The 22,913-nt window shown below is 55.1% G+C and overlaps 1 protein-coding gene across 1 annotated transcript in view; it reads right to left on the reverse strand.

Moving 5' to 3' along the window:
• The window catches only part of spata1 (spermatogenesis associated 1), an 88,559-nt gene that overhangs the window by 22,224 nt on the left and 43,422 nt on the right, over positions 1–22,913 (reverse strand). The window contains exons 3-4 of the mRNA XM_072510346.1: positions 12,752–12,869; positions 67–120 (exon numbers count right to left, since the gene is read on the reverse strand). Coding sequence (XP_072366447.1) covers positions 67–120; positions 12,752–12,869 — 172 coding nt within the window. The remainder of the gene's footprint in view (positions 1–66; positions 121–12,751; positions 12,870–22,913) is intronic.

Here is a 22,913-nt window from a genome sequence, read left to right on the forward strand (position 1 = left end):
AGAGAAATGTTCAAACAAAGGGTATTGTTAAATCATAATTCCACAACTGACAACAGATCTACTTACATAGGGAGGGGCAAATGATTTCACTTTGATCTCCAATTCTTGCTTTGGCCTGACCTGAAAACAAGGTCCAGAATTCATTGTACAATTGAGGCGCTAAACATGTAAATGCGTTAGAAGCAGCTCAGAGAAGGCTTACTGAACAGGGGAGCCAGTGGCATAGTGGTATTGTCACTGGACTAGTAATCCAGAGTAACGCTCTGGGATCCCGGTTCAAATCCAACCAGGGCAGATGGTGAAATTTGAGTTCAATGCAAAACTGGAATTAAAAGTCGAACGATGACCATGAAACCATTGTCGGGAAAACCCCCATCTGGTTCACTAGGGAAGGAAATCTGTCATCCTCATCTGGGCCCGGCCTAAATGTAACTGCAGGCTCACATTGACTCTTAAATGCCCTTGGGATGGGCAATAAACGTTGCTCCAGACAGCGACATCCCATGAACAAAAAAGACCAGGAACGGCCAGGATGGCTTCTCAGGTCGGAGAGATTAGGTTTGTATCTACTGGAGTTTAGAAGAGTCAGAGGCCACTTGATGAGATCCTGAGGGGTATTGGCTGGGTGGATGTGGAGAGGATGTTTCCTCTTGTCGGGGAATCTGGAACTAGGGGAAACGGGCGTTGATTGGTTGGCAAGTCACCTCTGAATTGGTTGAGGCGTTACCCTGGAAAATCAACGGGGAACTGTAGGCTCCCCTACCTCCCGGTTAATTCAAAAGCGTTCAAGGCATGAACACATTCCTTTCATTTGCATGAATGTGTGCACATCTCAAGAAATCAAGGATCAACCTGAGGGTTGGAGGAGGTTACGGTGCGAGGGAGATGTGAGCGTATGAGGTAAGGGAAGCAAGTCTTTGGGCTAGTTTAAGTTGACAGAGGGCGCAAGGCGGGAATCGAATGAGGAGCGCATTGGAATTGTCAAATCTAAGCATAGCAACGGTATGGCTGAGAGTTTAAGCATCAGGAAGGGAGCTTCGGGGGATATTGCAGAGCTAAGGGCCACTGCAGCTGGAACAACCGCCTCCAGCGGAGTGATTAAAATGGAAGGATGCCCAGACGGCCAGAGTTAGATGAATTCAGAGGTCTCAATTATTTCCAATGAAGCTTCTAGAGCCTGAAATATTTAAGACTAAGCTCTGCAGTCATTGTTTTCTCTGCTGTATAGCGATGTTACGACGGGCATTCCTGAACCAAACCCACCCTGCACCTTAATATGAAATCCAAAGCAAGATCGCTAAGTTAAAGAGGGGACACAGTTGAGTTGGAGGCCTCAATACCATGATGAAAACTCCCTTTATATTGGTTGGTTCCAAACCCCAGTGCAGCACGAGGGTGTTTTGGTGACAGGGCGGTAAGCCCCGTGACAGATCAGACTTGTCCAACACATGGCCAGTGGGCCGCATGTGGCTCCACGGGGTGGGGGGGGGGGGGGGGGTGCAGTTTCCAAAAAGCCAGTCAGTGGAGTTTAAGATTCTGAAAGAAACTGCTTCTGCAATCACAGGCCGTTCCTCTCCCGCGTTCGCTGCTGATCAGCCCATGGGTGAGCCCGCAAAACAGATTCTGACCTCCGCGCCCTCTCATGGCGACCTTTATTTCATTACTCGTGTTTTTAAATTATCAATTTATTGCTTTGGCATTCTTTCATTTTGCTCAGCAAGGTTTCTTCACACCCAACTTTACTTTGAAATTCATGTTCAATGTGAATTTCTTTCTGAAATTTGCTCATTGGCCCTCCTGCGTGAGAGAAAAATTGCAAATGTGCCTTGCCCCCCCCCCCCCCCGCCATCCACCTACCCAAGTGAAAGCCTGGTAGAGCCGAACCCGCAAAATAAATCATTGGGGACACGGTGATGTAGTAGTGGTGATGACAGATCAAGGGTAATTAGAAATGGGTAAAAGAATGCTATCTTTGCCAGCGACATCCACATCCCGTGACGGAATGAGGAACAAAAATTAAATGCACAATAATAATAATCTGTATTATTGTCACAAGTAGGCTTACATTAGCACTACAATGAAGTTACTGTGAAAATCCCCTCGTCGCCACATTCCGGCGCCTGTTCGGGTACACAGAGGGAGAATTCAGAATGTCCAATTCACCCTAACAAGCCCGTATTTCAGGGCTTGTGGGAGGAAACCGGAGCACCCGGAGGAAACCCACGCAGACACGGTGGAGAACGCGCAGACTCCGCACAGACGGTGACCCAAGCCGGGAATCGAACCTGGGACCCTGGCGCTGTGAAGCCATAGTGCTAACCATTATGCTAGCGTGCTGCCCACGGAGGGAAGGTCACTGATGAAGCAGCTGACGATGGTTGGGCCTAGGACACAATCCTGAGGGACTCCTGCAGTGATGGCCTGGGACTGAGATGAATGACCTCCACTCACCACAACCATCTTCCTCTGTGCCGGGTCAGAGAATCACCGGGGGGGGGGGGGGGCGGCACGCGAATCGCGCCATGGCGCTCCGACGCCGGGCCGCCGATTCTCCGGTCCTACCTGGCGGGACCTCGGAGTTCTGGCTGCGGTGGCCGTCCTAGTGGCGGGGTGGGGGGTTCCGACTCCAGGGGGTGGGGGGGGGGCCTCCACGGTGGCCAGGTCTGTGATCGGGGCCTACCGATCGGCGGGCGGGCTAATTCCGTGGGGGGCCTATGTTCCTCCGCACCGGGCCCCTGTAGGGCTCCGCCATATTGCCTGGGGTCCGGCTCAGAGACGGCAACCCACGCGCATGCGCGGACCCGGCTTTCGAGCGCCGGAGCAGCGGACGCCACTCCGGCGCCGTACTAGCCCCCGAGGAAGGGTCGAATGCCTGGGCCCGGAGGCCCTTTCGCGCCGGAGTCGCTCGCGCCGCTTTTGACTCCGGCATCAGAACTTGGCCGCGGGGTCGGAGAATCCCGGCCGTAGTGCCTCCTCTCGGGCATGAGACAGCGCGGGTCGCAATGATTTCACTCCACATGGCACAGGCACCAAGAGTGATGAGCACAGCGGCAACAGCAGCGGAAGAAACATATCAGCCCATGATTGACTGGCGGTGCAGACTCGATGGGCCGAGTGGCCTAGTGCTGCTCCTAGGTCTTAGGGTCTTAAGAAGGTGCCCAGGACAATCAATGTAAAAGTTATTAAACCGACAGAGGCAACTGTGTGTTGCAAAACATGTATAACTACAGCAGATCAGCCAACCTTGAAACAAACACACCTTTCCCACAATACTCGAGGTGCAACAATGACCGTCAGTTACTGGCGAGGTCTCATCATGAGGCCCAGTCTAATGCTCGGGGGGGCACAGGTTCAAATCTCACCACCACAGCCAGCAGCTGAAATCCAATTTATAAACCTCCCGCAAAGCTTCTCTGACCATGAAAATATCGTTTTCTGTGGCTGAAGGAAATCTGCCGTCCTTACCCAGTCTGGCCTACATGTGACTCCAGACCCACAGCAATGTGGTTGTCTCCTAAAATACCCTCTGGAATGGCCCAGCTAGACACTCGGTTCAAGTTCAATTCAGGATGGGGAAGCTGTGCTGACCCAGCCAGGGATTACCACACCCCATCAAAGAATTTATAAAACTCCTCGTTCATTTGGTGCACCTCAGAATAATGGGGGTATCACCATCACAGATACATTAAGCATGCAATGATAGCTAAACAGGTAACAGTAGAAAGGTTTTTTTTTATTCATTCAAGGTGTGGGCATCACTGGCCTGGCCAGCATTTATTGCCCAACCCCCTTGAGTAAAGGGGTTCTCAGAGAGTTGAGGAGGTGGTCCTCTCGAGGCCCACGTGACGGTTCAATGGGCGTCCCTTCCACACAGTAAACTGGCGCTGGCAACATCCATGATCAAACCTGGAATGTTGCTGCCATCCAGTGGCTTCTCTGAGAACCGCAGCTGTAAAGAGCTCCACGTTAAACCAGGATCTGAAACTTCTCGAATCCCTGAACGTTCCTCACCCTGATGGAACATGGGTAGGGGCCAGATCCTCAAACTTGCAGCCTTTATAAACGAGTCAGGTAAGCCAGGAGAATCAGATTAATCTGCTTTGAGAGTTTCCAGTTTCTCGGTGGGAATCATCACCTTTACCCAAGGGAAGCTCAGTCCCTCTGCCCCTAGCAGGGCACCCTGTGGGCCGTCTGCTTCTTCCTTCACCAGGAGCCCTACTGCCCACCCAGCATCGGCCTCCTCCATTTGACTGAACACTCTTTGCCAGCGAAACAACTATTTACTTGCACTTGCAGCTGACTAAATACTCTGCTCGCTGCCCACAACACGAGGCGCTCTACACTGGGGATGACCAAACGCGGTCCAGGTGACATGTGTCCACGTGAGCACTGAGCTCAGAACTTCCTGTGGTCTGTCGTTTCAATTCTCCGCTTCACTCTCACTCTGACCTTCCTGCTCCCGGTCCCGCTACAATTGCCCATCCCTAGTTGCCCCTTGAGAAGGCGGGGCTGAGCTGCCCTCTTGGGACTGGTGACCACAATTCCGAAGGTGTTAGGGTACTTTTGGACAGGGATGAGGGTAACCCTCGCGTTAAAAGGTGCTAAACTGGGGGGAAGGCAAATTACGATAACATTAGACAGGAATTGAAGAATTTGGATTGGGTGCGGCTGCTGGAGGATTTTCCACCATCAGACGTGGGGATGTTGATTATGATTCAGGAAAGTCACGTTCCTGAGAGAACGAAGGATAAGTTTGGGAAATTCAGAGAGCTTTGAATAACGCGGGATAGTGTGAATCTCGCCAAAAAGAAAAAGGAGACTTTTGGATGATCTACAAGGGGTGGGGACAGTCAAAACCCTTGAGGAGTATAAAAAAGTAGGAAGGTACTTAAGCGGGAAATTAGAAGGACGAGGAGGGGTCATGAAAAGTCTTTGGGAAGTAGGATTAAGGTGAATCCCAAAGCTTTTTATTCATATGTAAAAAACAAGAGGGTGGCCAGGGAAAGGATTGGACCACTTAAGGACAGTGGGGGCAATCGCTGTGTTGAGCCAGAGGAAATGGGTGAGGTCCTAAATGAATACTTTGCATCAGTGTTCACTAAAGAGAAGGACTTTGTGGAAGACGATTCTTGGGTAGAACAAAGAACAAAGAAAAGTACAGCACAGAAACAGGCCCTTCGGCCCTCCAAGCCTGTGTCGACCATGCTGCCCGTCAAAACTAAAATCTTCTACACTTCCTGGGTCCGTATCCCTCTAGTCCCATCCCATTCATGTATTTGTCAAGATGCCCCTTAAATGTCACTATCGTCCCTGCTTCCACCACCTCCTCCGGTAGCGAGTTCCAGACACCCACTACCCTCTGCGTAAAAAACTTGCCTCGTACATCTCCTCGAAACCTTGCCCCTCGCAGCTTAAACCTATGCCCCCTAGTAATTGACCCCTCTACCCTGGGGAAAAGCCTCTGACTATCCACTCTGTCTATGCCCTCATAATTCTGTAGACCTCTATCAGGTTGCCCCTCAACCTCCGTCGTTCCAGTGAGAACAAACCGAGTTTATTCAACCGCTCCTCATAGCTAATGCCCTCCATATCAGGCAACATCCTGGTAAATCACTTCTGCACCCTCTCTAAAGCCTCCACATCCTTCTGGTAGTGTGGTGACCAGAATTGAACACTATACTCCAAGTGTGGCCAACTAAGGTTCTACACAGCCGCAACATGACTTGCCAATTCTTGTACTCAATGCCCCGGCCAATGAAGGCAAACATGCCGTATGCCTTCTTGACTACCTTCTCCACCTGTGTTGCCCCTTTCAGTGACCTGTGGACCTGTACACCAAGATCTCTCTGACTCTTGAGGGTTCTACCATTCACTGTATATTCCCTACCTGCATTAGACCTTGCAAAATGCATTACCTCACATTTGTCCGGATTAACCTCCATCTGCCATCTCTCCGCCCAAGTCTCCAAACAATCTAAATCCTGCTGTATCCTCTGACAGTCCTCATTGCAATCCGCAATTCCACCAACCTTTGTGTCATCTGCAAACTTACTAATCAGATCAGTTACATTTTCCTCCAAATCATTTATATATACTACGAACAGCAAAGGTTCCAGCACTGATCCCTGCGGAACACCACTAGTCACAGCCCTCCAATCAGAAAAGCACCCTTCCAGTGCTACTCTCTGCCTTCTATGACCTAGCCAGTTCTGTATCCATCTTGCCAGCTCACCCCTGATCCCATGTGACTTCACCTTTTGTACCAGTCTGCAATGAGGGACCTTGTCAAAGGCCTTACTGAAGTCCATATAGACAACATCCACTGCCCTACCTGCATCAATCATCTTTGTGACCTCCTCGAAAAACTCTATCAACTTAGTGAGACATGACCTCCCCTTCACAAAACCATGCTGCCTCTCACTAATACGTCCATTTGCTTCCAAATGGGAGTAGATCCTGTCTCGAAGAATTCTCTCCAGTAATTTCCCTACCACCGTCGTAAGGCTCACCGACCTGTAGTTCCCCTGGATTATCCTTGCTACCCTTCTTAAACAAAGGAACAACATTGGCTATTCTCCAGTCCGGGACATCACCTGAAGACAGTGAGGATCCAAAGATTTCTGTCAAGGCCTCAGCAATTTCCTCGCTAGCCTCCTTCAGTATTCTGGGGTAGATCCCATCAGGCCCTGGGGACTTATCTTCCTTAATATTTTTCAAGACGCCCAACACCTCGTTTTTTTGGATCTCAATGTGACCCAGGCTATCTACACACCCTTCTCCAGACTCAACATCTACCAATTTCTTCTCTTTGGTGAATACTGATGCAAAGTATTCATTTAGTACCTCGCCCATTTCCTCTGGCTCCACACATAGATTCCCTTGCCTATCCTTCAGTGGGCCAACCCTTTCCCTGGCTACCCTCTTGCTTTTTATGTACGTGTAAAAAGCCTTGGGATTTTCCTTGACCCTATTTGCCAATGACTTTTCGTGACCCCTTTTAGCCCTCCTGACTCCTTGCGAAAGTTCCTGCCTACTTTCCTTATAGTCCGCACAGGCTTCATCTGCTCCCAGCCTTCTAGTCCTGACAAATGCCTCATTTTTCTTTTTGACGAGGCCTACAATATCTCTTGTTATCCAAGGTTCCCGAAATTTGCCGTATTTATCCTTCTTCTGCACAGGAACATGCTGGTCCTGAATTCCTTTCAAATGACATTTCAAAGCCTCCCACATGTCAGATGTTGATTTACCCACAAACATCCGCCCCCAATCTATGTTCTTCAGTTCCCGCCTAATATTGTTATAATTAGCCTTCCCCCAATTCAGCACATTCATCCTAGGACCACTCTTATCCTTGTCCACCAGCACTTTAAAACTTACTGAATTGTGCTCACTGTTCCCGAAATGCTCCCCTACTGAAACTTCTGCCACCTGGCCGGGCTCATTCCCCAATACCAAGTCCAGTACAGCCCTTTCCCTAGTTGGACTATCTACATATTGTTTTAAGAAGCCCTCCTGGATGCTCCTTACAAACTCTGCCCCATCCAAGCCCCAAGCACTAAGTGAGTCCCAGTCAATATTGGGGAAGTTGAAGTCTCCCATCATAACAACCCTGTTGTTTTTACTTGTTTCCAAAATCTGTCTACCTATCTGCTCCTCTATCTCCCGCTGGCTGTTGGGAGGCTATAGTAAACCCCCAACATTGTGACTGCACCCTTCTTATTCCTGATCTCTACCCATATAGCCTCGCTGCCCTCTGAGGTGTCCTCCCGTAGTGCAGCTGTGATATTCTCCCTATCCAGTAGCGCAACTCCGCCACCCCTTTTACATCCCCCTCTATCCCGCCTGAAACATCTAAATCCTGGAACGTTTAGCTGCCAATCCTGTCCTTCCCTCAACCACGTCTCTGTAATGGCAACAACATCATCGTTCCAAGTACTAATCCGAGCTCTAAGTTCATCTGCCTTACCCGTAATACTTCTTGCATTAAAACATATGCACTTCAGGCCACCAGACCCGCTGTGTTCAGCAACTTCTCCCTGTCTGCTCTGCCTCAGAGCCACACTGTCCCTATTCCCTCGTTCTCCCTCAATGCTCTCACCTTCTGACCTATTGCTCCCGTGCCCACCCCCCTGCCATACTAGTTTAAACCCTCCCGTGTGACACTAGCAAACCTCGCAGCCAGGATATTTAGGCCTCTCCAGTTTAGATGCAACCCGTCCTTCTTATACAGGTCACACCTGCCCCGGAAGAGCTCCCAGTGGTCCAGATAACGGAAACCCTCCCTCCTACACCAGCTGTTTAGCCACGTGCTTAGCTGCTCTATCTTCCTATTTCTAGCCTCACTGGCACGTGGCACAGGGGGTAATCCCGAGATTACAACCCTCGAGGTCCTGTCTTTTAACTTTCTGCCTAGCTCCCTGAACTCCTGCTGCAGGACCACATGCCACTACCTTCCTATGTTAGTACCAATAGGTACAACAACCTCTGCCTGTTTTCCCTCCTCCTACATGATGCCCGCTACCCGTTTGAGACATCCTGGACCCTGGCACCAGGGAGGCAACATACCATCCTGGAGTCTCTTTCACGTCCACAGAAGCACCTATCTGTGCCCCTGACTATAGAGTTCCCTATGACTATTGCTCTTCCTCACTTTGACCCTCCCTGCTGAACATCAGAGCCAGCCGTGGTGCCACTGCTCTGGCTGCTGCTGTTTTCCCCTGATAGGCTATTCCCCCCCGACAATATCCAAAGGGGGAAAACCTGTTCGAGAGGGGGACAACCGCAGGAGATTCCTGCACTGACTGCCTGCCCCTTCTGGTGGTCACCCATTTCTCTGCCTGCACCTTGGGTGTGACCACATTTATATAACTGCTATCTATAACGCTTTCCACCACCTGCATGCTCCTAAGTGCATCCAACTGCTGCTCCAACCGAACCATGTGGTCTGTGAGGAGTCCCAGTTGGGTGCACTTTCTGCAGATGAAGTTATCCGGGATGCTGGAAGCCTCCATGACCTGCCACATCTCACAGTCAGAGCACTGCACCCCTCTAATTAACATTGTGTTAATTAATTCGTCAATTCAATTTTTTAAATTAAAAAAGTTACTGTTAACTGTATGTTTCCTAGCACTAGATTTCTACTATAAATGAGAAAGCTAAATACAGTACTCTCCGATCTCTGGCTTAGATACCCCTCTAAATTATAATTAAGTAATTAATTAATTATGTTTAATTAGTTTAACAATGTTTAATTTTTAAATTTAGTGCAGATTCTCAACCAGCCAATCAGGCCACAGCTTTACTGTGGTGTCACTTCAGTTTTCCCCCCTACACAATTTGAAAAGGTAATAAAAATAAAAATCACTTACCTTCCTAGGATGCAGATTAACAGTTACAGGCCAGAAGAAAGAGAACAAAACAGTAGGGGAAAAGCACCTTCTCCCACTCTGCACCGAATTACCTCACTGCACCAAATTACCACGTTCCAATTCCCACTCTGGATGTGTCTCATTCCGGCTGTGTCTCCTTGACCTGCGCAAAGCAGGTAGGGTGTGTCTGGATCATGTTAACATCAAAAAGGAGGAGGTATTGGATCTTTTAAAAGATATTAAGGTAGATAAGTCTCCTGGGCCGGATGGGATTTACCCCAGAATACTGAGGGAAGCACGGGAGGAAATTTCTGGGGCCTTGACTGACATCTTTGTATCCTCATTGGCTACAGGTGAGATCCCAGAGGACTGGAGAATGGCTAATGTGTTACTGCTGTTTAAGAAAGGTAGCAGGGATAATCCAGGAAACTTTAGGCCGGTGAGCCTCACGTCAGTAGTAGATTAATTATTGGAGAGAATTCTCAGGGACAGGATTTATACCCATTTGGAAATAAATGGACTCATTAGTGATAGGCAGCATGGTTTTGTGAAGGGGAGGTTGTGCCTCACTAACTTGATTGAGTTTTTTGAGGTGACAAAGATGATTGATGAGGGGAGGGCGGTGGATGTTAGTTACATGGACTTCAGTAAAGCATTTGACAAGGTGCCTCATGGCAGACTGGGACAAAAGGTGAAGTCACATTGATCAGAGATGAGGTGGTAAGATGGATACAGAACTGGCTCGGTCACAGAAAGCAAAGGGTAGCAGTAGAAGGATGTTTATCTGAATGGAGAGATTGAGGCGTGCAGGTCCACAGATCTTTGAAAATGGCAACACAAGTGGACAAGGTAGTCAAGAAAGCATACGGAATGCTTGCCTTCATTGGACGGGGCATCGAGTATAAAAACTGGCAAGTCATGCTCCAGTTATATAGAACCTTGTTAAGGCCGCACTTGGAATATTGCGCACAATTCTGGTCCCACACTACCAGAAGGATGCGGAGGCTTTGGAGAGGGTGCAGAGGAGGTTTACCAGGATGTTGCCTGGTATGGAGGGTGTTAGCTATGTGGAGAGGCTGAATAGACTTGGACTGTTTTCATTAGAACGACGGAGGTTGAGGGGTGACCTGATAGAGGCCTACAAGATTATGAGGGGCATGGATAGAGTAGATGGGCAGGCACTCTTTCCCAGGGTGGAGGGGTCAGTCACCAGGGGGCATAGGTTTAAGGTCTGTGGGGCAAAGTTTAGAGGAGATGTGCGAGGCAGGTTTTTTACACAGAGGGTGGTGAGTGCCTGGAACGCGTTGCCAGGGGAGGTTGTGGAAGCAGATACATTAACGGCGTTCAAAAGGCATCTCGACAAACATATGGATAGGATGGGTATAGCGGGATACAGCACAAGGAAGTGCTGACGGTTGGTATCATGACAGGACAGGCTTGAGGGCCGAAGGGCCTGCTCCTCTGCTGTATTGTTCTTTGAGATGACAGCTTCAGTAATTGTCAGATTGCTGTGACAGAACAAACACTTAGTCAGCAGCGTGACTCACACTCTGGCCCCACAAAGCAGGCGAGGCTCAACGGAGCAACTTGGCCAATTTACACACTGTAAAAGTAACTATAGTTTACAGTGACACCTAGCAAACCACCAGGGACAAACCCTTCTAATCTGGTACATGCCCCAGCACGTCCTGGAGTTCACATTGCAACTCTTAACTGATAGAAAGTATTGATTGTACAAAATCACACAATGTGACAACTCACTTCTTAAAGTCTGGGAATCGTTAGGAGTTACAGTTATATTCAACCTATTGTTTTGAGCAATACCTTTAATGTGGATGAAAACGGCATTGCTTTAAGCTACAGAGAGAGGACAGACTAACCTCAACGTCCACACATTTCCGGCGCTACAACTTGTTATTTTAATCTCACAAAGCTCTTTCACTTTGCAATGTGTTATTCTACGATGGCAATTCTGGCAGTCATTTCGCACAGCAAGATCCCAGAAAGATCGAGGCGACCGGCATTGGTTTGGGCATCACCATTGGACGGAACGCCAGGGCATCAACACGTGCGCGAACCACAGGGTCGGACAGGCTTCATCTGAATGAAGGATGATGCTGGTGGCAAAAATTAAGTTGAGGGGATTCTTTATGGTAAAATACAAAATGTGCTGTTGTGAGCTGGAAATTGTCGCTCGAAAAGGTGGTGTTAACGGACTCAATGTTAATCTTCAAGAACAAAAGAGGTTGGTGGGATGGGGGGATGGTGGAAATAAAGGATTGAACTGTCTTAGACATCAGGGAGGAACAGGAGCAACTGAATGGTCTTTACTGAGGGAGTGATGACAATAGGAGGAAGTGAGTGCAGTGATCTGTACATCTGTACATACATCTGCACATACACCAGGGACTGCAGCACAGATGTAACAGCCACAGCACCACTAGAGGGCAGCATCAGAGACGGGTATAAAGGGTCCAGCCCAAGGCAGGATCCGCCTCTTTCAGAAGCACAGGGCTAGTGAGCAGCAGCAGACAGAGGCAGCTCAGCACAGGCAGCTTACCTCAGCTTCACTGGTCATACCTCTTGACTGTTTTACATCTAGTTAAGCTCAGAAACAGAATGAACCCATTGAATAAAGTATTTGTGTTAACTGGAAGTCTACAATCTTTATTCAGACTTAGAGAATAACATAGTGAGTTCTGCGCAAGCATTGGAACTACCCACATTGCAGCCAAGGGGTTACAAACTCTGCTCATTAACAACTGTCTCTGTGACCGCACTGTCTTGACATTTCTGAGTGACGGGCTGAGACGCTTTGTAAACGCAGGCTTTTCTCATCCCCTTAAGATGTTAATAGCCCATTCCGTTGGACAATAGACATGTGCGTAAACTCATAAAGATGAGCATTGGCAGGGCGTGGGCAGCAACAGCAAGGCCGTCATTTATTGTCCATCCCACTGTCAGGCACTGGGACATTGTTGCTGGGCCTTCCTGTATCCAACGGCTACAGAGGTTCAATTGAAAATCTTTCCAAGCCCCTAGTTCCACCAACATGTTCAGAATGGGGCTGAGGGGCTGGGGGCCGTATGAACGGGAGCAGCCGGGAAATCCCGCTCAGCGATCGGAAGGGGTAAGGACAGCGGGTTTGCATCCCTAAAGGACCAGTTGGGGGTTGTTAAAACAATCCGGGAGACCCGGACTGCACTTTCACAAACCACCAGCTTTTAATTGGCAACTTCCCTTGTTTTGACCTGAGTTTGGATTTGAAAGCCACCCACTTTTTCTGGATTACCAGTCCAGGAACACGCCCGTTATAGCACCCGTGCATCACAGTTAGTTCTTACCGCTTTGCCACTGTGTAGTCATGGCAACAAGTGACTCACCACAGCTAAACTCCTTCCGACACATTTTAAGAAAACAAATTTGTCATCTTCAGGATGGGCTCCGATCAGCTCCCCAATCTGCTGCCTCACTGCTTTCAGACACAGGTCAGGCAAAACCCTGCAGGGTGAAATGTAACATGGTAACGTACAGGCTGTGACTCCCCAGATATCCCTCAATTATTCTCATTGATGCTCAGAAAATAAAATGTTCAAGAAACGTTCTATTTGAAGAGGGTCCTGAATGTAATGCAGCATCCACAGGAGCACTGTCAACAAAATCTAACACCGAGCCACAAGGGAGATGCTGGGCGAGCGCCTTGCGGTCGGTGCGGATCCGGGCGTGCCGGGTGAATAGCGGGAGAGGGCAAATTCGAGATTTGCGCCTGTGTCCGTCCGCTCAACACCCCCACCCCAATTCTGTCCCCCCCCCCCCTGCCATTTTCCCTTTCAACCCTTCCCCCCACATCATACCACCTCCCCCCCCCCCCCCCCCCCCCACGAACACTCTGCTCCCACATCAGAGGTGGAGGCAGCCTGTTGCTTTCGGCGCCCCATGGCCTTTGATGCACTTGGCGGGTCGTCTGGAGGACCTCAAGTGGGAGGGTCCCGGCTGACGTTCCGGCATCACCGCGCCACCCTGTTCTGCCAGCTGTCCTTGATATGTGCCGGTGCTGGGAAGGGGGCATTCAGAAGAGAGCGTCTCCTTGGTGACCCCCTTGGTGGGGGTCCAGCGCACCCTCCTCTCTGAGGGGGCCCTCAGGATCCTGGGGGACTCCGCGGGATGGAGGGGCAGCTGGTGTGAGCTCCAGAAGCATCTGAGCCATCTGGCTGTGCCAGTCCTCGAGGTTCCCCATTGTCCGCACCCTGGTGTTGACACCCTCGGCGATGCTCCTCAGTGACCGGGCCATGATCCGCAGAGCCTCGGCCATGTCCATCTGCATCTGGGACACGCCCTTCAGTGACTGGGACATGGCACTGAAGCCCTCAACTATGCTCGTCACAGACTGAACCATGCCTCGAACACCACCACTCAAGGCCTGGACGTCATGTTCCAGGTTTGCAGGGCAGCACGGTGGCGCAGTGGTTAGCCCTGCTGCCTCACGGCGCCGAGGTCCCAGGTTCGATCCCGGCTCTGGGTTACTGTCCATGTGGGGTTTGCACATTCTCCCCGTGTCTGCGTGGGTTTCACCCCCACAACCCAAAGATGTGCAGGGTAGGTGGATTGGCCGCGCTAAATTGACCCTCAATTGGAACAAATTAATTGGGCACTCTCAATTTATATTAAAAAATGTTCCAGGTTTTCCACTGCGGTCGCCACCCCAGCAATATTGGCCACAGTGCCACCCATTGTCGGCAACATCTTCTGTGCCTGAAGCCTTTGGGAGTCTTCCAATTGGCCTTGTAGTTGCTGGAATGTCGCTCATACCCACTCCGGAATCTCACACTTCCGGCCTATCACCTGCAGCAGCTCAGGGATAATCTTGTCCAGAAACTCAACATCTGTGTCAGCTGTGTAGTGGGATCCAGCTCACCTCCGACTTCCGTCTCTTTTGGATGTTCTTGCCTCCCCCTGAGGTGCAACAGCAGCTGTGTGGTCCTCACCAGTGCCCTAGAAACCTGTCCACTATTGTCACCAAGGTGATGTTCCACCACAGCGCTGGTGGAAGGTGTGGGTGAGAGCTGTGATGCACCACGAGTGTTATCCTCGGAGCTCTCCTCCGAGGTGCTCTCTTGGGGCGGGGGCAGGAGGGGGAATGACTCCGGATAGCACGGCCCCACCAGATGGCGATGTAGTCAGAGAGGGAAGGATCATTCTGTCTGACGTGAACAACTCACTTGAGACAGATCTCTGGGTGAAGGGGCAGTGGATCATCGCCTCTCTGGCGCAGGCCGACCTCACTGTTGGAACTGCTCTCTCCTCGGGCAACCTTGTAACTGTCAGGACCCGTCCTCACTCGGAGTGAGGACGCCTATCTCTGGGACTCCTCCCCCCCCCCCCCCCCTCCCAATCCTGTTTTCACCCTCTCCCTCCTAAATTGGGCTATCTTCTCCCGAGATAAAGAGAGGGCATTTTGAGCCGCACGCTTGAAGGGTCAGGGAGGGTTCGATAGCGGGTGGCATGTGTGGGCATCGCACCTCGACAGGAAGGGGTTGTGCTGGTGGATGCCGGGGGGGGGGGGGGGGGTGATCTGAGGGACAAGGTTGAAGATTGAATGTGGGGGAGGGTGCGAGTTGTCAGCCAGTCAATTGGAGGAGGGGGGGGGGGGGGGGTGAGGGTCTTCTCCTTACACTGGAGGGTGGTCCTCCTGGTCAGGCTGCCCACACTGACAGCCGCTGCCACCCAGGCGGCGTTGCTCACTCTGCTGCTGGTCCTCCGACCACCTGGGGGAAGCAGGCTGGCCCGCCTCTCCCCCACCGCATCGAGAGGCCTTGTGAGGTCGGCACTGCCAAAGCGAGGAGTCAGCCTGCCAACCTCGCCTGTTGACTGCGAGTGAGTGGTGGGGGAGTGTTTAAACGCAGCTCCCCCCCTGTTAGCGGTGAACAGCTGAGGCGCGTGCCGCGTGGATCAGACGGCGAGGGAACCAATATCGGCGAGAATCCCGCAGAGGCTCATTTTTGGGACTAAGTGCTGCTGAATACGGGCCGCGGTCTGGCGGGGGGGGGGGGGGGGGGGGGGGGGGGGGGGGACAGGGGGACATGACCAATGAGCAGGCAGGACACTCAGGGGTGGTATCTCACTATAAAAGGCACGAGGCACTCACACTCCGCCTCTTTCCACTGATGAACATCTGCAGAGTGAATCAGGGTGTATGTACAGTATCACACCTCCAGCACGTGGCTATGAGCTAGTCTGGTTCAGTCAGACAGAGTAACCACACTTAGGTTAGCAGAGAGTCGAACTCATAGAGAACTGTGCTAACTGTGCTGCTGGTTCAATAAATCAGATTGAACTAACTTCAAGGTCTGGAGTATCTTTTGGTCAAAGCTGCATCCAGTTGCAGCCTGTGTATCGTAGAGTACATTACACATCAGAAGGCCCAACCGGAATGTAGCCCCCCCCCCCACCCCCCCCATGTAACTCTGAGCGACACCAACGGAAAAACACACGGGTGCGGAACACGTCTGGACCAGCGTGGTGTGACAAAATCAGGACTTACCTGAAGAAGGCCTGGGGCTGCGTTTGGAGTTGGGAGTGGAGGCCGCCAGTGACCCTGGAATTCCACAGCAGTGAGTGGTGGGGAGCATCGATCGAGTGGACCTTCCAGCTTCAGTGACTTTGTGAAAATCCATCTTCCAGCCTCGGAGTATTCCCGGAGATTAACCATCCTTCTTCAATGCTGAGTCAGTGATGTCAGGCGCCTTTTCAATATGGCACCCGGATATGACGGCGGGACGCGTGCAACCAAGGTGGTCCCACCCTGGGAGACAGCGCAAAACTCCCGGATATATAATTGATTATACCGAGGCCTCCACATGGGGAAACACCACCCGTCCCTGCCCCCGCTACAGGATTTAGTCAGGGAGGGAGACTGTGATGTATTTGAACAAATTAACACTGAGCAGGAGGAGGTATTAACGGTGGGCTAAACAATGGCTAAACCCCCAGGCCCAGATGAGATGTATCCCACTCAGGCTGCTGTGGGATTTATGGCAGTAGATTACAGAGGGTCTGACAATAATTTTCAAATCATCTCTGGCCACAGGAGAGGTGCCAGGGGACTGGGGGACAGCTGATGTGGTGTCGTTATTCAAGAAGCGTGGTAGGAAATTACAGGCCAGTGAGTCTAACTTCAGTGGTAGGGAAACTATTGGAAAAATCTCCGAGGGACAGAGTTAATCTCCACTTGGGGAGACTAGGATGAATCAAGGACAGTCAGCGTGAAATGAAAACCACTTATTGTCACAAGTAGGCTTCAAATGAAGTTACTGTGAAAAGCCCCTAGTCGCCACATTCCGGCCCCTGTTCAGGGAGGCTAGTACGGGAATTGAACCGTGCTGCTGGCCTGCCTTGGTCTGCTTTCAAAGCCAGTGATTTAGCCCAGTGTGCTAAACCAGCATGGCTTTGTTAAAGTGAAATCACGTCTTACCAACCTGATTGAACTTTTTGAGGAGGTGACTAGGTGTGTAGATGGGGGGGTGTGGTTGATGTAATCTACACGGGCTTTTGACGAGGTCCCACATGGGAAGCAGAAGGTAAGAGCCCATGGGATCCAGGACAATTTAGCAAATTGGATCAAAAACTGGCTTAGTGGCAGGAGACAGAGGGTAATGGTTGAAGTTGTTTTTGTGACTGGAAGGCTGTGTCCAGTGGTGTTCCGCAGGGATTGGTGCTGGGTCCCTTGCTGTTTGTAGTGTACGTTAACGACCTGGACGTGAATCTAGGAAGTATGATCAGTAAGTTTGCAAATGACAGAAAAATTGGTGGTGTGGTAAATAGTGAGAAGCAAAGCCTTTGATTACAGGGCGATATAGACGGGCTGGTTAGATGGACAGAAGAGTGACAAATGGAATGTAACCATTGTGAGGCAATGCATTTCGGGAGGGCTAACAAAGCAAGGGGATATACAATGAATGGTTGGACCCTCTGAAGTACCGAGGATTAAAGAGACCTTGCGGTGCATGTCCACAGATCCCCGAAGACAGCACGACGGGCAGATAAGGTGATTAAGGTGACTGTGCATCTGCAGCTGTACAAATCTGGTGCGGCCGCATTTGGAGTATTGCGTGCAGTTCTGGTCTGGAGAAAGGAAGCGATTGCACTGGAGAGCGTGCAGAGGTGATTCACCAGGATGTTGCCTGGGCTGGAGAGTTTCAGCTGTGAAGAGAGACTGGTTAGGCTGAGGGGGAACATGATCGAGGTGTACAAAATGATGAGGGGCATAGACAGGGTGGAGAGGAGGGTACTTTTCCCCTTAGTGGAGAGGTTAATAACCTGGGGACGTAGATTTAAGGTAATGGGCAGGAGGTGGAGGATGTGAGCGGGGAGCAGAGAGCAGAGAGCGGGGAGCGGAGAGCGGGGAACGGGAAACGGAGAGCAGAGAGCAGAGAGAGAGCAGGTAGCATGGAGCGGGGAGCAGAGAACAGAGAGCGGAGAGAGAGCAGAGAGCGAAGAGCGGGGAACGGAGAGCGGGGAGCAGAGAGCGGGTAGCGTGGAGCGGGGTGCAGAGAGCAGAGAGCGGAGAGAGAGTGGAGAGCGGGGAGCGGAGAGCGGGGAGCAGAGAGCAGAGAGAGAGCGGAGAGCAGAGTGTGGAGAGCAGGGAGTGATGAGCAGAAAATAGAGAGTAGAGAGCAGAAAGAGAGCGGGGAGCGGAGAGTGGAGAGCGGGGAGCAGAGAGTGGGGAGTGGGGAGCGGAGAGTGGAGACTGGTGAGCAGAGAGCAGAGAGTAGAGAGCAGAGAGGGAGCGGAGAGTGGAGAGCGGGATGCGAAGAGCGGGAAGCGGAGTGCGGAGACCGGGGAACGGAGAGCGGGGAGCAGAGAGCGGGGACCGGGGGACAGAGAGTGGGGAGCAGAGAGCAGAGAGAGAGCAGAGAGCGGGTAGCAGGGAGCGGGGAGCAGAGAGAGAGTGGAGGGCGGAGAGCAGAGAGCAGAGAGAGAGCGGAGAGCAGGGAGCAGAGTGCGGAGAGCGATGAGCAGAAAACAGAGAGTAGAGAGCAGAGCGAGAGCGGGGAGTGGAGAGTGGAGAGCGGGGAGCGGAGAGCAGGAAGCGGAGTGTGGAGACCGGGGAGCGGAGAGCGGAGAGCGGGGAGCGGAGAGTGGAGAGTGGAGAGTGGTGAGCAGAGAGCAGAGAGTAGAGAGCAGAGAGAGAGCGGGGAGCGGAGAGTGGAGAGCGCGGAGCGGAGAGCGGGAAGCAGAGTGCGGAGACCGGGGAGCGGAGAGCGGGGAGAGGGGAGCGGGGAGCGGGGAGCGGAGAGTGGAGAGTGGTGAGCAGAGAGCAGAGAGAGAGCGGAGAGCGGGGAACGGTGAGCGGGGAGTGGTGAGCGATGAGCAGGGAGCGGGGAGCGGAGAGCAGGGAGCGGAGAGCGGGGAGTGGTGAGCGATGAGCAGGGAGCGGAGAGCAAAGAGCGGAGAGCGGGGAGCGGAGTGCGGAGACCGGAGAGCGGGGAGCGGGGAGCGGAGAGTGGTGAGCAGAGAGCGGGGAGCGGGGAACGGAGAGCGGGGAGTGGTGAGAGGGGAGCGATGAGCAGGGAGCGGAGAGCGGGGAGCGGAGTGCGGGGAATGGAGAGCGGTGAGCGGGGAGCGGTGAGCGGGGAGCGGAGAGCGGGGAGCGGGGAGCGGAGAGTGGAGAGCGGGGAGCGGAGAGCGGGGAGCGGAGAGCGGGGAGTGGGGAACAGAGAGCGGGGAGTGGTGAGCGGGGAGTGGTGAGCGGGGAGCGGAGAGCGGGGAGCGGGGAGTGGAGAGCGGTGAGCAGAGAGCGGGGAGCGGGGAACGGAGAGCAGGGAGTGGTGAGCGGGGAGCGGAGAGCGGGGATCGGAGAGCGGGGAGTGGAGAGCGGTGAGCAGAGAGCGGGGAGCGGGGAACGGAGAGCGGGGAGTGGTGAGCGGGGAGCGATGAGCGGAGAGCGGGGAGCGGGGAGCGGGGAGTGGAGAGCGGTGAGCGGGGAGCGGAGAGCGGGGAGTGGAGAGCGGGGAGTGGAGAGCGGGGAGTGGAGAGCGGTGAGCGGGGAGTGGAGAGCGGGGAGTGGAGAGCGGGGAGTGGAGAGCGGTGAGCGGGGAGCGGAGAGCGGGGAGTGGAGAGCGGGGAGTGGAGAGCGGGGAGTGGAGAGCGGTGAGCGGGGAGCGATGAGCGGGGAGCGGTGAGCGGGGAGCGGGGAGTGGAGAGCGGGAAGTGGAGAGCAGACAGCGGGGAGCGGTGAGCGGGGAGTGGAGAGCGGGGAGTGGAGCGCGGGGAGTGGAGAGCGGTGAGCGGGGAGCGGTGAGCGGGGAGCGGAGAGCGGAGAGCGGGGAGCGGTGAGCGGAGAGTGGAGAGCGGAGAGCAGGGAGCGGTGAGCGGGGAGCGGGGAGTGGAGAGCGGGGAGTGGAGAGCGGTGAGCGGGGAGTGGAGAGCGGAGAGCGGGGAGTGGAGAGCGGGGAGTGGAGAGCGGGGAGTGGAGAGCGGGGAGTGGAGAGCGGGGAGTGGAGAGCGGGGAGTGGAGAGCGGGGAGTGGAGAGCGGGGAGTGGAGAGCGGTGAGCGGGGAGTGGAGAGCGGAGAGCGGAGAGCGGTGAGCGGGGAGCGGAGAGTGGAGAGCGGGGAGCGGAGAGCGGGGAGCGGAGAGCGGGGAGTGGGGAACAGAGAGCGGGGAGTGGTGAGCGGGGAGTGGTGAGCGGGGAGCGGAGAGCGGGGAGCGGGGAGTGGAGAGCGGTGAGCAGAGAGCGGGGAGCGGGGAACGGAGAGCGGGGAGTGGTGAGCGGGGAGCGGGGATCGGAGAGCGGGGAGTGGAGAGCGGTGAGCAGAGAGCGGGGAGCGGGGAACGGAGAGCGGGGAGTGGTGAGCGGGGAGCGATGAGCAGGGAGCGGAGAGCGGAGAGCGGGGAGCGGGGAGCGGGGAGCGGGGAGTGGAGAGCGGGGAGCGGTGAGCGGGGAGCGGAGAGCGGGGAGTGGAGGGCGGGGAGTGGAGAGCGGTGAGCGGGGAGCGGTGAGCGGGGAGCGGTGAGCGGGGAGCGGGGAGTGGAGAGCGGGAAGTGGAGAGCGGAGAGCGGGGAGCGGGGAGTGGAGAGCGGGGAGTGGAGAGCGGGGAGTGGAGAGCGGTGAGCGGGGAGCGGTGAGCGGGGAGCGGAGAGCGGGGAGCGGTGAGCGGAGAGTGGAGAGCGGAGAGCGGGGAGCGGTGAGTGGGGAGCGGAGAGCGGAGAGCGGGGAGCGGGGAGCGGGGAGTGGAGAGCGGGGAGTGGAGAGCGGTGAGCGGGGAGTGGAGAGCGGAGAGCGGGGAGTGGAGAGCGGGGAGTGGAGAGCGGGGAGTGGAGAGCGATGAGCGGGGAGTGGAGAGCGGAGAGCGGGGAGCGGGGAGCGGGGAGCGGGGAGTGGAGAGCGGGGAGTGGAGAGTGGAGAGTGGGGAGCGGAGAGCGGGGAGCGGGGAGTGGAGAGCGGAGAGCGGGGAGCGGGGAGCGGGGAGCGGGGAGCGGGGAGTGGAGAGCGGGGAGTGGAGAGTGGAGAGTGGGGAGCGGAGAGCGGGGAGCGGAGAGCGGGGAGCGGAGAGCGGGCAGTGGGGAGCGGGGAGTGGTGAGCGGGGAGTGGAGAGCGGGGAGTGGAGAGCGGGGAGTGGAGAGCGGGGAGTGGAGAGCGGGGAGTGGAGAGCGGTGAGCGGTGAGCGGTGAGCGGGGAGCGGAGAGCGGGGAGCGTTGAGCGGGGAGCGGAGAGTGAAGAGCGGAGAGCGCGGAGCGGTGAGCGGGGAGCGGAGAGCGGAGAGCGGGGAGCGGGGAGCAGGGAGTGGAGAGCGGGGAGCGGGGAGTGGAGAGCGGGGAGCGGGGATCGGGGAGCGGGGAGCGGGGAGTGGAGAGCGGGGAGCGGAGAGCGGGGAGCGGAGAGCGGAGAGCGGGGAGCGGAGAGCGGGGAGTGGAGAGCCGGGAGCGGAGAGCGGGGAACGGGGAGCGGAGAGCGGAGAGCGGGGAGCGGAGAGCCGGGAGCGGAGAGTGGTGAGCGGGGAGCGGAGAGCGGAGAGCGGGGAGCGGAGAGCGGGGAGCGGACAACGGGGAGCGGGGAGTGGAGAGCGGGGCGTGGAGAGCGGGGAGCGGGGAGCGGAGAGCGGGGAGCGGAGAGCGGGGAGTGGAGAGCGGGGAGTGGAGAGCGGAGAGCGGGGAACGGGGAACGGGGAGTGGAGAGCGGGGAGTGGAGAGCGGGGAGTGGTGAGCGGGGAGTGGTGAGCGGGGAGCGGAGGGCGGGGAGCAGGGAGGGGGGAGTGGTGAGCGGGGAGTGGGGAGCAGCGAGCGGTGAGCGGGGAGCAGGGAGGGGGGAGCGGGGAGCGGGGAGGGGAGAGCGGGTAGCGGGAAGCAGGGAGGGGGGAGCGGGGAGTGGAGTGCAGAGACCGGGGAGCGGAGAGCAGGGAGCAGGGAGGGGTGAACGGGGAGTGGAGAGCGGGGAGCGGAGAGCGGGGAGCGGGGAGCGGGGAGCGGGGAGCGGGGAGCGGAGAGCGGGGAGCAGGGAGGGGGGAGTGGTGAGCGGGGAGCGGAGCGGGGGAGCGGGGAGTGGAGAGCGGGGAGCGGAGAGCGGGGAGCAGGGAGGGGGGAGTGGTGAGCGGGGAGCGGAGAGCGGGGAGTGGAGAGTGGGGAGCGGGGAGCGGGGAGCGGGGAGTGGAGAGTGGGGAGCGGAGAGCGGGGAGTGGAGAGCGGGGAGAGGGGAGCGGAGAGCGGGGAGCGGGGAGTGGAGAGCAGGGAGTGGTGAGCGGGGAGCGGAGGGCGGGGAGCAGGGAGGGGGGAGTGGTGAGCGGGGAGCAGCGAGCGGTGAGCGGGAAGCGGGGAGCAGGGAGTGGGGGAGCGCGGAGGGGGGGAGCGGGGAGGGGAGAGCGGGGAGCGGGGAGCAGGGAGGGGGGAGCGGGGAGTGGAGTGCAGAGACCGGGGAGCGGAGAGCAGGGAGCAGGGAGGGGTGAGCAGGGAGTGGAGAGCGGAGAGCGGGGAGCGGAGAGCAGGGAGCGGGGAGCGGAGAGCGGGGAGCGGAGAGCGGGGAGCAGGGAGGGGGGAGTGGTGAGCGGGGAGCGGACAGGAGTGATTATTGTGACTGATGCGGATTAAAGTGAGTTGCACCCTGTCAGCCTGGCCTCTCGTGGATTCTTTGCCTCCGTCTACAACACTGGCGATGAGGATCAAGGGGAGCTGCCATAAGAGGCAAGTGCTGCGACCTCGGATCGTTTTTCAACCATCTCAGGTGTCCGCTCTGACTGGCAGGCATGGCACACCCAGGTAAACCCGAGCCTTTTGAAGCCGGACAATTGGGCCGAGTACATCGAAAGAACTCAACATTTTTTCTGCATGAACGCCATCTCCAGTGACGAGCGACAGACCGTCACCTTGCTGATCGCCATTGGCGGACCGACTTATGCACTAATCAGGAACTTGACTTATCCGGACAGGCCGGATGGGTTGACATTTGCCACGCTGATCGACCAGGTGGGCCATCACCTAAATCCACAGCCACCGATTATGGTCCGATGGTACCGGTTCCATACCGCATCGCTGAAGCTGGCAGAGTCCACGG

The sequence above is a fragment of the Scyliorhinus torazame genome, chromosome 7, assembly GCF_047496885.1.
Source record: "Scyliorhinus torazame isolate Kashiwa2021f chromosome 7, sScyTor2.1, whole genome shotgun sequence".
Taxonomy (NCBI): Eukaryota; Metazoa; Chordata; class Chondrichthyes; order Carcharhiniformes; family Scyliorhinidae; genus Scyliorhinus; species Scyliorhinus torazame.